The sequence below is a fragment of the Pantherophis guttatus genome, chromosome 2 (assembly GCF_059756535.1).
Source record: "Pantherophis guttatus breed Tessera chromosome 2, ASM5975653v1, whole genome shotgun sequence".
NCBI lineage: Eukaryota > Metazoa > Chordata > Lepidosauria > Squamata > Colubridae > Pantherophis > Pantherophis guttatus.
In genome coordinates this window covers 187,428,401-187,443,981 of record NC_142064.1, presented here as the reverse complement: position 1 = coordinate 187,443,981, position 15,581 = coordinate 187,428,401, and the positions used below count along the sequence as shown (strand labels likewise).

Here is a 15,581-nt window from a genome sequence, read left to right as displayed (position 1 = left end):
ATCTCCGCTCCTTCCGTCGGGACCTGAAGACTTGGCTGTCCAAGCAAATAGGCTGACTCTGATTCTGGGTTTTATTATTTATTAGTTAATTTGGTTTAAAATGGGATTTTGTTGTACATGTTTTTAACTTGTGTTCGCCGCCCTGAGTCCTTCTGGAGAAGGGCGGCATATAAATACATGAAATAAATAAATAAAATAAACTAGGTCAAGACTTCAACTATTATCCTACATTGGTTCTGAAAATAATAACACTATGCAGATATGTCAGATTTTTGAAGGACCCAGCATTGCTTATAACGATGTTTGTGAGAAGACCCATAATGACTGTTCCAAACCAGCCACATCCATGTTGGTGTTTGCCAAATTTGCTCCAAAGAAAAGGCATTAACTTTTTGTACTCAACTGAGTATGCGGGGGTGAGCACCATCTGTCTTAGACTGACCTCCTCATGCTTGGTTGTTTTGAGCCATCTTTTCCCCAGGCCAGCTTTCCAGTTCTGCAGAAACCAAACTGGGAACTATAAAAAGTCTCGCACACACTGTGGAACAAAAGTTGATCAATAAAAATGTTCTCTTTATGTATTTTGTTCACTTATCAGGTTAGCTATTATTAGAATTGTTTCCACACAGCAGTGTTCTAAAACTCTTAATCGACCCACACACATACACACACCTAAGAATATAATTCCTAACAGGATTTGAAAAGAAGCAAGAAATAACCTAAGAAATAAAAAAAACTGTTTTAAAGGATAATGAAAGCTTTCCCAAGATCCAGTTGCTTTGATCTTTTAATCAAACCATGGCTATATTAACCATCTCTATTCTTCAAAATCAATTTTAGTTGGTTTTGTGAGATTGGCATAAAGTCTTCTATGATATATCTGGCTGTAATCCTTAATATACTTACCTGGATGAAAAACCCATTCTATATGATACCATTGAGTTGAAAATGAACCTGTCTTGTATTAACAATGATAAACCTCATTTCTTTTGGTGTATTTTAAAGTTACGGTCGGCCATCCTCAAAAACAACTACAAAAATAGAGATGGGATAAATAAGATAGATCAGGATGCTGTGGATATATACTGTGTTGCAAATCTTTCACTGTATACAGAGACAGACAGAAGACTATGAACATCATTTTATTATCTCTTAAGTGTGTATTTAAGGACATATTTTGGAAATAGCTTATCTTTCATGATGATGCAAAAAAATGCTCCTCTATCCAGTATCCATACATAGATACAATATCCACATCCTTTTTTTTTGTCCTGAAATGCAATCTTCCATCTTTACTGGTAGAATGAGGTTTTCCTTCATTTGGACCATTAATTGCTAAGAATAATAACACAAGTAGTCTTCTGAATATCAATTGATTGCCTGTGAGGCCAGTTATATGAAGAGACTAATGTCTGAAATGCAAATTTGCAGGAATGCTGCTAAGTTGGACAAGATAAACTCAAGTGGGCAGTAAGGAATGAAAAAAGAGGAGACAGGTTCTAACAATCATTTTGTAAGGATTGAACAGTAAAGATATAGACACTGATTTATAAACATTGGACAGGTCACTGCTGGAATCCATAGCTGAGTTGGATGTGTCCGATTCAGAAGAAACAAATTTGAGATAATGGTTCTTACTCTGTTGCCTTAATAAATAAAATAATAATAATAAATGAAAGGCACTAGCTCATATTATGCCACTATAATAAAATATGCTACAATAGAAGGCCATTCTTATAGGAAAAAGTCTTTTGTGTATCCATTGAGTACGGCCTATAAGTGTCCAAATCAAAGATTCCTGACATGTAAAACCATGCCAAGTTTGAGAAGTCTCATAAAGTATTTAAAGTGTTTTTCAGCTTTAAAGGGAAACATAAAAAAAACCCAACACCTTTTGTTCAATGTCTTCTAGTTTTTACAAAAATACATCATAATAGAACAAAGACATCTGTATGGTATTAATGGATTTGGCTAATTTTCCTAATATTTTTTCACCATCTGTTCTGACAATTTAGAAAACAATGTCATTTCAGACGCTAAGCTCAAAAAAGAAACAATGGCAGGTGTTTTCAAAAAGTAATGAAGTTAACTCGGGCTGCAGTGTCTGGTCTTTGGAAAAGGGTATTAAGAGCCATAGATGAATTTTCCAATCAGATCAGAGAGTGTCTCTGATTTTGAAGAGAAGATTCTTCTCTTCTCTCCTGATTCATTACCAGTTTCTAAGCTTGACTTTCACACAGAGAAACTGTTTCTTTTATATGCATGAGGTGCAAGGGACAAATTTTAAAAAGTGGAAAGAGGCACAAATTCCCTAGTTGTGCCTGCCATTTTGAAACAAGTGGCCATTACTGTAGATGCCTCTATGGAAAAGTGTCTTATGATCATTGCTGTTTGGGAAAAGAGCAGAGAAGAATTCAGAGGCACATTCCAAGAATTATCATGGTTGAATGTGGGAGCAGATTCAGGTGTCCAAAATCCATTAGCTGAGCCCATTCCACATCAACCAAAACTGAATTTAGCAAGCAGTAATTGAGAGAGAAATACATTACTGTACATGCAGCTGAATTTGGAAAGCCACATTTTGAAAAATAATATCAATGTTTTTCTCCCATGAAATATTAAATGGAGAAAGAGAGATAGATACATCAGAAAAGTGTCAGAAATCAAGTGTATTTTTAAAGAGGAAGATTTATTGAATACTTTTAATGCAAAAGGTTAGTAACTCAATTGGGGAAGATTTTAAAGGTATAATAGTTCAGAAATGTAGCTTTAAATTAGATTGTTGCTAAATATGATTTGTACTGTCAATTGTTCTAAATAATGCCAGAATAGAAAATAAATGTGTTGTTTTCAACTGTGAAAATGGTGACTATTGCCCAGACAAGAAATGTTTATTCTCTTTAGTAGAACACAGATGAGTTCAGTTAAAGATATTTTTTTAAAAGAAAAAAACCTGATATGTTCAAGAAGTGAATTTACTTCTTCTTGAATAAGAAGTGATACGTCTTCAAAGAAAAACCAGAAAGTCCAGTTGCCTCTTCAAAAAGCACCTTTGGGACAACCATGATCTGGATGACTGAGAATCTCCATAGACATTTAGCGATGTTCACAATAAGTATCACAAAATTCCTCTTTACTAATCTGGGGATCTGATTTTAGATGGTAAACAGGAGTAGATTTTACAAACAAATAATAATCCCAGAAATTGGATGTCACAATGAGGCTTGCTGTCAAAAGAATTTGGTACAGTAAAAATGTGAAAGATGGGGGCGGGGCAAAGGACCCTTTCAAATTACAAAGTACAAAATGGTCACTAAAAACAATTCTAATATTCTTCCCTTGAAGTTTAACATATGTCACATAAGCTGGTCCAAAGTGTCTTACTGAGTTGTACAATGATTTTTTCTAGGATGCAATACAATTGTTGGAGAATCAGTTTGGTGTAGTGGTTAAGCGCCAGGCTAGAACCCAGCAGACTGTGAGTTTTAATCCCGCCTTATGCATCAAAGCCATCTGGGTGCCAATCTCTTTCTCAGCCCATGATGTCAGTCTGGTCGGTCAATTTATGTCACAACCAATGGAACAACACCCAGCTGATCTGAAAAAAGTGGATCCTGAACTTGCAGGGGGAAAGCTGGGAAGAAAAAAAATGCAATATGATTATCATAGATGAAATCTTCCTTTCCCGCTTATTCCACCCATATCATCTGAAAAAAATGATTTCAAGAATCATTAAGAAATTATTTGGACCTCATGTAAGTGTGAGTGCAACACATTCCTGAAGTGGTTTTTTTCCTGCTTTAATGAATAAGCAGTTTGTAGTTCTTCAGTCATCTGTGTGAATCTGGAAAAAAACCCCACCTATTTCATTAAATTAGATTAAGAGATTGGTTAAGAGGTAGATTACTAAACAAGACTATGTCTCTTTTTCCCAAACTCATGTAATAGTCATTAGCAAGATTTCAAAAACTTCTTCCTAATCATTTCCCAAGTGACCACTGCAGTATTAAATAAGAAACATAAGTAGTAGATTTGTTCATTTAGAACAGGGCTGTCAAAAACACGACCGCGTCCACGCCCGGTTTAGCAAAGGGGGGGGAGTCCTGATATGACACGTGATGCCGCCGTGACGCCACATGTTTGACACCCCTGATTTAGAATAAACAAAATATAACATTTGCTTGAGAACAAATATCTCTCTTCTCTCAAACTCAATTTCACCAACTTGATAGTCCTGACAAAATAGATATTGGATTGTGTTGTAAGACACTAACAAAATGTTAGTTTTCAAACAACAAACATATCTTAAGAAACCAATCATTGCTTATTTTTTTAAGGAGAAAGATGAAAGGATTTTGTTTTCTTAAGGGTGACCATTGCCTGGAGTGGTTGCAATGAAACCATATTGGCCAATTTAATTCTAATGGACACAATGTAGCCCTTGACCACAAATAACAATTAAACATGGTATGTATAGATAAATATTCTTGATTTGATTGGTATTTCTTTCTCTCAGAAAGCTTTGCAACTAAGAGACTTTGAAAAGAGACTTTTTAGAGAAAATTTGTTTTTTTCTGAGTATGATTGACAATTTAATATTTATTTGCTGGCTCGTTTACTCATCGGAACAGCTCTCCTCTGTAGCCTCCTGGTGTGTTCGGTGTCCCTTCTGGATGCTGGCTTGCTTACCCACCCAGATTGGCCCACCTCTGCAGCCTCCTGGTGTGTCTAGTGCCCCCTCTGGTTGCTGGCTTGCTCACTTGTCCAGATCTTCTCTGTAGTCTCCTGGGGTGTCTGGCGCCCCCTGTGGTTGCCTGGCTCAGCTCTCCTCTTACATTGTTGGATTACAACTCTGATCATCTCCAAGCATTGGCAATGGGGGTTGGGATGAGGAGGGTTGGAATCCCAAGATTATATGGAGGGCTATAAATTCCACCTTTTATTTGCAGGAAATGCACACAGTCATGTCTTATTTGTTCTATACAGTAGCTGCTATCCTGAGTGCAATTTGCCACAAACTGAGCTCTTTGCTCATTAAATCAATCAATCAATCAATCAGTCAATGGAAAACTAAAACAACCTATTGTTCCTTGAGACAGCTTTTCATGTGTTGCCATTAGATTTTTTGATCACTGAATAGAAACAGAGATAGAGAGGGCAGCAGCAGGAGTCTTCCAAATATGGCATTTGTCCTGTTTGAATGCCACCACACTAATGCAAATGGACAAAGATCACCGATGGTCTCCAAAGGTTAAAAGCTTTTCCCTTTCCAAGTTTCTGCTGAATCTAATTTTGTAAAGATAAGACAGCACCAACCCCCCCACCCCAAGCCTTTTACTTTAATTCAAGGATGCTGCTAAGAACGAAGCAATGTGACTCTGTGATTGTTTCAAGGCAACCCCTCCAGGAGGCCTAGGAACAAAGCACAAAGAGTTGAGCCCCAGCACCTTCTTGTGTGTTGTTGCATCTGTTTGAGGAAGAGACAGTTGAAGGAAACAGTCAAACTGGTGACAGCGAAGTTTTGAAAAAGCTAAGTGCAATGTAAGCTAACCAAGGCCTTAGATCTCTATCAGACACAAATGAGACAGCTGTTTGCACTTTAGGATTGTGAGTTCAGCTACCTTCTCTTTAGATCCATGCTCTCCTGGCTTGTTAAGGTGACCTGGGGGTATCATATGAATGAGTTCTAGTGGGTGTAAATTCTTCTTTGAGTTAGGGAGTTTGTTTCATTACCTCTTAAAGAGATCTTGGTACACCTCCTTCTCAAGAAGTTATCAGTGACCCCACTATACCAGGCAATTTTCATCTAGTATCTAACCTCCCTTTTTTAAGAATGTGACTGAAATAGTAGATAGAAAATAATTTCAGTGGCCCCTGGATAAAGTGGATTATCTGGAGCCTTTTCAGTAAATATTTAGACCCAGGTATGGGGAAGAAATGGCATTGGTCAGACTTTTGCCTATGGAGATTCTCAGTCATCCAGGTTATGGTTGTCCCAAAGGTGCTTTTTCAGAAGAAGTTTCTTGGATGAGAAGTGAAGTGTCTTTAAAGAAAAAAACAGAAAGTCCAGTTGGCTCTTGAAAAAGCACCTTTGGGTCAGACTTTTGGATGACATCTGACATGGGTGGGATGGGGGTTCTATACCCATTCTTGATCTATTGTGAAAATCTAACGATCAGCTCTCTTGAGTCAGAAAGAGCTAGCTCTGGCACACTACTGGATATACAAGATACAGAATTCTAGAAACCTGGCCTGGGGCAGTGTGAGGGAGAATATGGTGTCTGACTACAAGTACTAGTAGCTATAAGTACTGGCTTATTTAGTTCCAGCATCACACTTCTTGGACACACACATGTGGTCGTGTCAGATTGACTAGTATTTGTAGTCAGTCACTACATAAATGTGACCAAGTTTGATGCTGGAGCTAAATATGTCAGTTACAATTTGGGTTGCAGTAAAAAAGCATTGCTTCTAGATCATAGAAAAAATTTTGTTGCATTCTGTGTTAGCAGCAATTCACTTGAAATTCTGTATCCAAGTTTAAACAATTTTATCTTCAGAGACATGGAGAAGTGGAAGTTGGATCAAACAGAGCTACTACAATAGAGGGCCTAAAAGAATGAAAGGAACTGACCATGATAGCACATCATCAGTATCATGTTTACCCTACAAAACAGAAGGTTAAGGAGACATATGGTAGCAGCCTACAAATTTCTAAAAAAAACTATTTTATAAAACATGGGCCTGTTTTTTTCTAAAACAGAACAAAAGAGGGGCTGGCAATTGGTGACTAAAAGAAAAAAAAATGAGGCTGAATATTACAAGAAACCAGATATGAAGAGCTACTAAACAATGAAACAGTCTGTCTAAATCTATAATAAATGTCTCACTGCAGATGAACATCAGTAGGAGATGGTTTAATGGATATTAGCTATGAACACAAGGCTCAACAAGAAAAATTGTGAGAATCCTTCAACTTATAGATTCTATTGTTCTAATATATTCTAGTCTATAACCTTCAGGAATTAAAGTTGTGGCCAGTTTATTATTCCTCCAAATATTTGCTAAGGAGTCATTTTTTTATGCTGTTTGCCTATAATTTCTAAACAACTCATTTTAGAACTCAGTTTGACATGTCAGTTTTATGGGTGTTATACATTTTAGAAAAGACATTTATAGAATATCAATAGATTACTTGAAGGGCAAATATTATGAATATTATGAAGAATTTTAAAATCAAACTGCACATCTTTTATTAGAGAAATAGATGTAAAAATATTTATTATTCCATTAGTCACTCTTTAATAATTGATTTTCAGCAAACATAAACTGGAAAGCAAACTCTACGATTAATGAAAGAATGTTACTAATGTAACTATATTGAAAATGATTTGAATTGAGAATTAAGTTTATGAACTATTATTTCAGTTTAATATCTGTGCTATTAGGGGAAAAAAAGCTACTTTTAGTTTCTAGAACAGAGCAAATATCGTGTGTGCATGACCACATTAATGAATACAATTCCATTCAGATATCCCAGGTACTAAAACAATGTTATTTTGAATTTAAAATAATTGAATGTTATATTCTACAAAGATACCCAAGCATTATAAGTTTAAGACCAGGATTAAATTGCAAACAAGCATATAATTGACAATCCTCTTCAACTGTTAATCAATACTGAGTTTGATAGTGTGTTGGCACTTCTGTGATTTCCAGGTTCAGACTATTATGGGTACACGTAACATGTTCAACTCACCTCATGGGACCATATACCATTCAACTGAGGCTCACCACAATAGTAATACCTACTATGAGGAAGATCTCAATCCCTTTCAACTTTGTCCTCTGGCAAACTATTTTGATAGCCATCCCTCTCAAGAGGCAGAATGCATGGAAGCCACTACACAGAGGACATTTTGAGAGGATTGTGAGGGCAGGTGGGCCTTAGAAAAGCTATTTGTTGAGCTGTAGACATATTGGTATTATCCTTCAGACAGCAAAAGGTCATTCTTTTCAAACATGAAGTATCCACTTGGAGAAAGGATTGAAAAAAGGGATGTGTTGGGAATTATTTATGAAAGGCAGCCTGGAGTTCTTTGAAGTCTAAAACATCAATAGCATAATGGTATCAACTAACTAGGCAATATATTTCTTTTATAGAGGAGAATATCTTTACAAACCCAAACAAGTCAAATAGTAAACTCTATCTCTAGAGTCCGAAAGATTCCAGCTTAATATGATTCATCTTACTCACTGTTTATATATCCTCTAATAGTCTCTTTGAGACAAAGGAAACAATAAAATAAAAACTATTAAGAAAACAATTTCAATAAGTACAGGAAAGGTTCAGGGAGATAAAAAATGCCATATAAGAATGTTTCACAAAAGTGCAACTATTGTGGAACAAAAATGAATCCGTTATCAATTAAACAAACAAACAGAAATCAAATCTGTATTATCTCCAACAAGATTCCAGTACTGTAATCAGTTATCCTATTCAGTCTCTTCTGGACTGTAAATAATACAAGCAACCATGTAAATTGCTTAATTTTTCTGTAACTTTTTTACAAAATACATTAGTGCATAATAAACTTATCAGATCTAGCACAGGAAATTTTGGGAACTGTCAAAATCCTCCCAGAGAAAGGTCCAATGCATATTAAAAGGCTTTATAATGTTTTGCTAGAAAGGGATTCAGAAACTGAATTAGTTAAAGATTGTATGATTAAGTGGGCACAAAATTTTGAAGAACCAGTGATGTTGGAAACATGGGAAAAAATTTGGGTTCAGAATGTTAAATTTACACAGTCGCAGAACCTGAGGGAAAATTTCTATAAAATGTTTTATAGATGGCATTTAGATCCCAAAAAGTTGTCATGTATGTACCCTAATGTTCAGCCAAAATGTTGGAGATGTGAATGTTTGGATGCTACGTATTATCATGTTTGGTGGACCTGTAGGAAAGTTAAGGCTTTTTGGATAAAAATTTGGTGGGTCATGCAGAATGTGTTGAAGAAAAAAATTCAATTCTCTCCACAATTGTTTTTATTGGGTATAGTTAAGGGTTTTACATCGGGTGAAACAAAACTGATACTGTATATGATAACAGCAGCAAGATTGTTGATAGGTAAATACTGGAAAAATGAACCTTTGCCCACTATTGAGGAATGGACTTTGAAGATGGCCAGTTTTGCAGAGATGGCGAAGATTTCAGCATACTTAAAAGATTGTTCACAAGAGACTTATGAATGGGAATGGAAAAGATGGATAGAATATGTTCAGAACAAATATCAAACTAGAAAGTATCAAATAGCCTTTACTTGAAAATAATGTTTTAGAAATATTTTAATGTAATGAGGTAAAAAGAAAAATTATACAGGGGAGGGAGGGGTTCAAGTTTATATATAAGTGTCATATTAAGGGGTTGTTTTTTTTTACGAGTTATGAGTATATTATAGGGAAGTCTGGGGGGAGGGGAGGGTTAGGGAGGTTGGGAAGTTTGGGTGGGGGGTGGGGGGGGAAAAGGGGTGAAAATGTAACTTTAAACTTTTGCAATAAAAAAAAAAAATCCTCCCAGCTGGTTCTTTCAAGTACAGTATCTGTTTTGATGCTTCCCTGTCAGAAATTATTCATGATTTCACTGTTGTCATTAATTTCAGGCCTGGTCACTTAAATGGAAGTGGACTGTCTCTTCTGCATCTTCCTATTTTATAGAACATTATTCTATGTTCTTTTTTCATGTTGAGCAGGAAGGTTATCTATAGGTGGGGAATATTATATTGAGCCATGATTATAGGCAGATCCTCACTTGCTCAAATTTAGACCCACTGTCACCTATCCAGGAAGTCAATATTCCTCCTGATAACCCTCTACCAAAACAAACAACTGTTAGTTCCTCCGCAATCTACAGACTCGAAAAGAGTAAGTTGATATTGACTATCCTATGATTAAACAAAGGTGAAAGACCACATTTCAGCTTATTCTAATGGGCTAGCAAAAGAGCATCTCAAACAACACAGTAAAACAATCTATTTCAAATACTGAACGGTCTATTATAAGATGAAACTCTAGGCCTAAGACTTTTATTGCAACCAATCTGTAAGATTTAACAGATACAATTATCCTATATCAATATTAAGTAAGATGCTGCAGTTAGAGCACTACTAGTAGATAGTGGAGCTTTAGTCAGGTGAGTTGGCCCAGGAGTTGGGATTTTGTCTATAGTGTGAAAGCACTCTGCTTAAGAACATAAGTTAGTTCTTTGGCAAGAATTATACCAGGGACCGTTAGATAGAATTTTGAAGAACGACTTTTTACATAGAAAATCAGAATTCTGGAGTCACTTTCTCTCAGCCCTAAGAAGGAATTGTAAACCACTTCTAAAAAACCTTGCCAACAAAACTGCAGGGACAATCAGAACAACTGAATGGAAGAAAAAAGAAGAAATCTGGTTAGTTGAGCTTGTTTATTTGATTTATATAATCACCCATCTCACAAACACGATTCTAGGCAGTATACAATAAAAAGTTAAAACATCTATGGAGAAACCAGTTTCTGTTTCCCATCCAGACCCCAGATTTATACTCATCATTTGCACGTAGTTATTTATTGTTCATTGGTTATTATTTCTGGACCTTGTTTCCATGGCAATTAAAATAGTTCCTGACCATCTTCTCTATGGCACACTTTTACGAACTTGAATCTTAAGATATCTTCTTTCAGTTTTTTTCTCCAATCTGATCATCCCAAGTTCTTTTAGCCTTTCAACTTTCTTGCCCCCTCTGAACTTATTCCAATTTGTCAATCTTTCTGGAAATGCAATACCCAGAATCATTCACTATGTTCCAGGTGTGATAGATTAGCGGGGAATAACAACTTCAAACATTTTTGATACAATGCTTCTTTTAATACAGCCCATTAGCCCTTCTAGCACTGGCTGATGCACATCTTGCTATTCATGAAGCACCTGCTAACTGGTAAGTTACCATAATTGTAAAATGATAACATAAAAAACTTTTGATTCAGTAATGATGCATTTTTACATCCATCTAACAAAATAATTCTTAACAACTTCCTTGGGGGCTCAACACTACTTCTATTATGTTCTAGATAATATTATATTGATGTATGTGTGTATTTTTAGGTGGGAGTTCTGTTGGTCTTCAGCATTTCAACAAACTGTAAGAGAACCTTCATATATCAATCCTGCCTTTGTAACAATTACAATGCATATTCATTGTCATCTTTTTGCTTTTTCCCTATGTGAATGTTTCGTTCACATACGGAAAAATGAGGGCAAATTTTAAACACAGCAGGAAAAAAGGATTGTCTCCACTGTTGCTTAATATTGATATTGCTGGGAACATCCATCCTGCTTTCAACATGTTTAATAAAAGAGAGAAAAAAGTGTAGGGAAACAGCAGGCAGTTGGCACACTTTTTGGGTCCATTAGCCAGCTGTCCAACAGCTGTTCAAATGGTTAGACCATCTCATTGCTGAAAGAAATTAAAAATGACCCAATGGAACTGCTGTGCTTGGTAAATGTAAATTCACTCCAGCTCACTCCAGCAATCTTCATCATCAAACTGCAGGTTGGAAAGCTGTATATTGAAACAATATCTCTATTTCTCCAGAACATAATTTTATTTAATCAAAACTTAAGTAATTTGAAACTCAAATATTTATCTGAGCATCACCCAGATCTCTATTTGATGTTGATAACGTTTGTTTAATGCAATTAGTTTGCTGGTTCTGGGTGGATATATTAACTAACTCTTGGCACTTCAGCTACTTGATGTACCAATAGTGAAAAAATATGTAGATATGTAGAACATATGTAGATATGTCAATGCTTATTATAAGCCTAATATCCTTACTAGTCTACAAGGAATTTAAGACCCATTAGAATCTTATGACCTTGACCTCTATGTATTTTTATCAAATACATTTCGCACTTCAAACAGACTGTTTAGTTATAATAATAGGACTCCTCAAGTTAATCTTCTATTTCATCCAACTGTACTTCAAATGAACTAATTAAATACTATCACTGAAAAAGTTTTACAGTACAAAAATGGTTTGCTATTCTGTATTAGATAGATGCTATTAAAAAACCCTAAGCATTTACAAATTTAGGTACCCTGTAATGTTTTGCAATGGTTCACATTTTAAGGCCTATATTGGCAATCCAAAATATATTAATACTGTAGCATTTGTGTATGTTTACAATTTTGTACTATAGCAGAATAATTAATATTTTTTAAAGACTACATTCTTATCCTTAAATAGTCTTTATATGATCATATAATATAAATTCACATCATCTCTTAATTCTCTCAGTTTCCATGAAATATATTCTGTCAAGAAAAAGTATGCATATTAAAATACAGGAAAAGCTTATTCCTTTTGGCTAGTAAACTTTTCCTTAGAAGTAAAGATCTGCGAGTTATTTTTCAAATGGGTGGTTTCTTATAAATATTTACATCTTTGAAATCAGAGAACAACTACACAGTGATGATTTTTTCAAAATAATATTTCTTTCTCCCTGGTCGTTCTGTAGCATATACTGTTCAAATTATGTCATTCCATGTATGCTACTTAGGAAAGACTGCAAATCTTTCTCTTCTCTTCAACAATCTTTTCTTCTTCATTAAAACAACCCACAGGGTTAACTTCAGTAAAATGTAAGGTTGGAAATAAGGATATAGTACTATGTATCAACTTAGATATACGGAGACTTTAGTTCCTGGGGAAAAAAAAAACAGCAATAATATCTTATAAAAATATTAACTACAAAGCAATCAAGAATCATTTGCTCTCTTTTCTAGAGCCCGTGGAGTAATTGATTGATTGATTGATTGAATTTCTATTTTGCATCAACCAACTTCAGAACAACTCATTTAAATATGGCTGGGAGAGAGTTACATATATATATATATATATATATATATATATATTGTTTAGAAAACAATGCTATAACAACAAACATAAAAGACTATTTATGTGGCAAAATCTGCTATTAGAATTTAGCCAAATGTTTCAAGTACTAGTCCAGGTAGAAGCAAAACCTAGTATGGCTCTAGTGAGACCTTGGAATGAGAAGCTTCACCATGCATGGGAACACAAAGGAAGCACCACTCTTACTTTTTGTGGCTGCTTCAGGCTAACTCTATAATACGAGTCATAAAGAACTTGTGAAAATTCTTGTACAAGCAGAATTCAAGTATTAGATTATTCAAATAGGCTCCGAATCAAATGGGTTATAAAATCTTTTAACTTTCTTGGTTAATTATTGCATTGAATAAAACAGTTCATCTGCACACTCACATTTTTCATTATAAAACAGGCCCTCCAAACTGGTCTTGCAGAAGCCTCTCCATGATTGAAATACTCTGTAAAAAATATCACAGACCAGATCACTTTGAAATCTAAATATTTTACAAATAACCGTATGCATACTCCAGTGTCATCCCAAATCTCTTGCTAACACAATTAGATTCACCCCATGGAGTCCTACTGCACGGAACCTCTTACAAGTTTCAGCGATAAACTGCTAACTTTCGGGATATAGATAAACAACAGGGCATTCTATAAATTCTATCCATACCATACCATTTTGGGAAAGCTGCTCTCAAGTAAAAATCTACATAGAAAACTAGGCAATAAGACAAGTTGCAAGTTCCTAAAGAGGTTTCTCTTTTAGATTCTTAACATTTAGTGAATAAACTGCTTGGGCTTTTGGCTAGTAATTTTGAATGTCTTTCTGGCCACAACTTGCAAACATTTCAGAAAGTGTGTGTGTATACTTCAGACATTTTCTTTTTTTAATTCTGTGAAAATAAAAATATATTGTTTGCACTGATTTATCAGCTCTCTTATAACTGGAAACTAGAGCTCTAGCTTGTTGCAATTTTGACCAGTGTACTAATTGGAATTGGATAGTTTGATTCTAGTATTTACTGTATTCTGTTTGTTTTCAGATATGGATGTCGGTGGCTGTAGTTCAAGGCCCCACACTAATTGGGATCTTTTTGTTCTCTGGTAAAGGAGAAACATCTGTATATGTAACAAAAACCTGGCAGTTCAAACAGCCCAGTACACATCAAATCTTCTTTTCATAATAGAATGTGGAAATTATGTTTACCATGCCAACTCTGGATCAGTTACAAACCAATAACCCAAATGATCCACATTTTAAAAATTCAGAATGGCTTGCAAAATGCTTCTTTATAAACTTTAAATATTGGAACTTACAGCTCCTTTTTCTGTTTTCATCATCTCCACAGGAAGTGAGAACTGACTAATACAGCTCATCCATCTAAATTAAGTTTGCCACCATTTACTAAATACAGCACAAACTGACAAATGTGAGAACTCTTGAGTTTTGCACTAGGAATCTTAACATGTTATTTATTGAATCAATTATGTTCACAGTGTGAAAGCTGCTTTCCCTTTCTTCCTCATAGCATTGCTGCTTCTAATATAAGGGTTAGGAAAGAAGAGGAAGAAAAGGAATATATAAATGACTAATGATCAATTTGCAAGTAATATATAACTGAAAGAATGGTACTGCCCAATAAATATATTCTTTACAATTGAGGCTCTAATACTTGTCATTTTAATTTTATCAGCTACGCTGATCTTTTTGTTGTAACAAACCTTGTTTGTTATATGCAAATGTAGACAACTGAATTTAACTGATCTCTGTAGTGAAAATTTTTCTTCTATAGGTAAGTATGGGCTTCCTTTACCTTGCTGGACCTCACATAAAGCGAATTAATATACAATGAGAGAAAGCTGTATTTCATTAGTTTCAATGTGTTATAATATCTGCTGCATCATGTGACTTTGCTCTGTCTCTTTTTAAGATTGCACGAGGTGTCATCTAGTGCATCCAGGTACTTCTGACTGCAAATACCTTTGACCTCTTATTTGTCTTGTTTTGCTTATATCAATATTATTACAGAAAGGGATGAAAATGGAAACATCTGAAAGAAAAAGGTGAACCATCTGCAAGTAAGATGAATCTCAAGTAACCACTGAAATAAAGTTTTAGTACATCTGGCAGCATCCCAGAATAAGCCTGACTAGATGAGTTTTTTTGAAAAAGTTATCAAAAGGAATAAAAAGAAACATAAAAAGACCTCAGAAGCATCACTTCATCCCATTATGTTCTATCTACCCAATCTTTTTCCAGTTCTGACAATTATCCCAAGAACCCCAAAATGGTCAGGATCAATTCTTTACATTATTCAAAAGTGTCAGGGCTTCTCAATTTTTCTTCTAATCAATTTTATAATGTACCCGATCATATATTTGCTTGACCAATGTGTCTGTTTGTGAATGAATATACATACTCAATCTTATAATTAGATTCTGGGAAGATACCATGACAAAACAACCATCAGCATCCTATAGCCACATTTGCTGTTGGCTAAATATCTCAGGGATAATTTATTAGTTGGGTTAGTTGAAAATTAGGCACTTATATGAATAACTCTGCTTCAAAAACTCACCCAAGCTCTGCCTGAATAAAAACTTCAAATAAATAAAATGTAGGCAGCTGGTGACCTATTGTA

General features: G+C 35.0%; 1 protein-coding gene across 3 annotated transcripts in view; it reads right to left on the bottom strand.

The window, feature by feature from the left end:
• Window positions 1–1,126: 1,126 nt before the first annotated feature.
• The window catches only part of PRELID2 (PRELI domain containing 2), a 69,125-nt gene continuing 54,670 nt past the window's right edge, over window positions 1,127–15,581 (bottom strand). The window contains exons 6-7 of one of the 3 annotated variants that reach the window (XM_034405061.3): window positions 13,330–13,394; window positions 1,127–3,634 (exon numbers count right to left, since the gene is read on the bottom strand). In XM_034405061.3, the coding sequence (XP_034260952.1) occupies window positions 13,338–13,394 (57 nt within the window). In that variant the 3' untranslated portion in view covers window positions 1,127–3,634; window positions 13,330–13,337. Of the gene's footprint in view, window positions 3,635–10,341; window positions 10,426–10,454; window positions 12,749–13,329; window positions 13,395–15,581 lie in introns of those variants that run through there. The other 2 variants (XM_060688561.2, XM_034405054.3) reach the window with 2 other exon arrangements.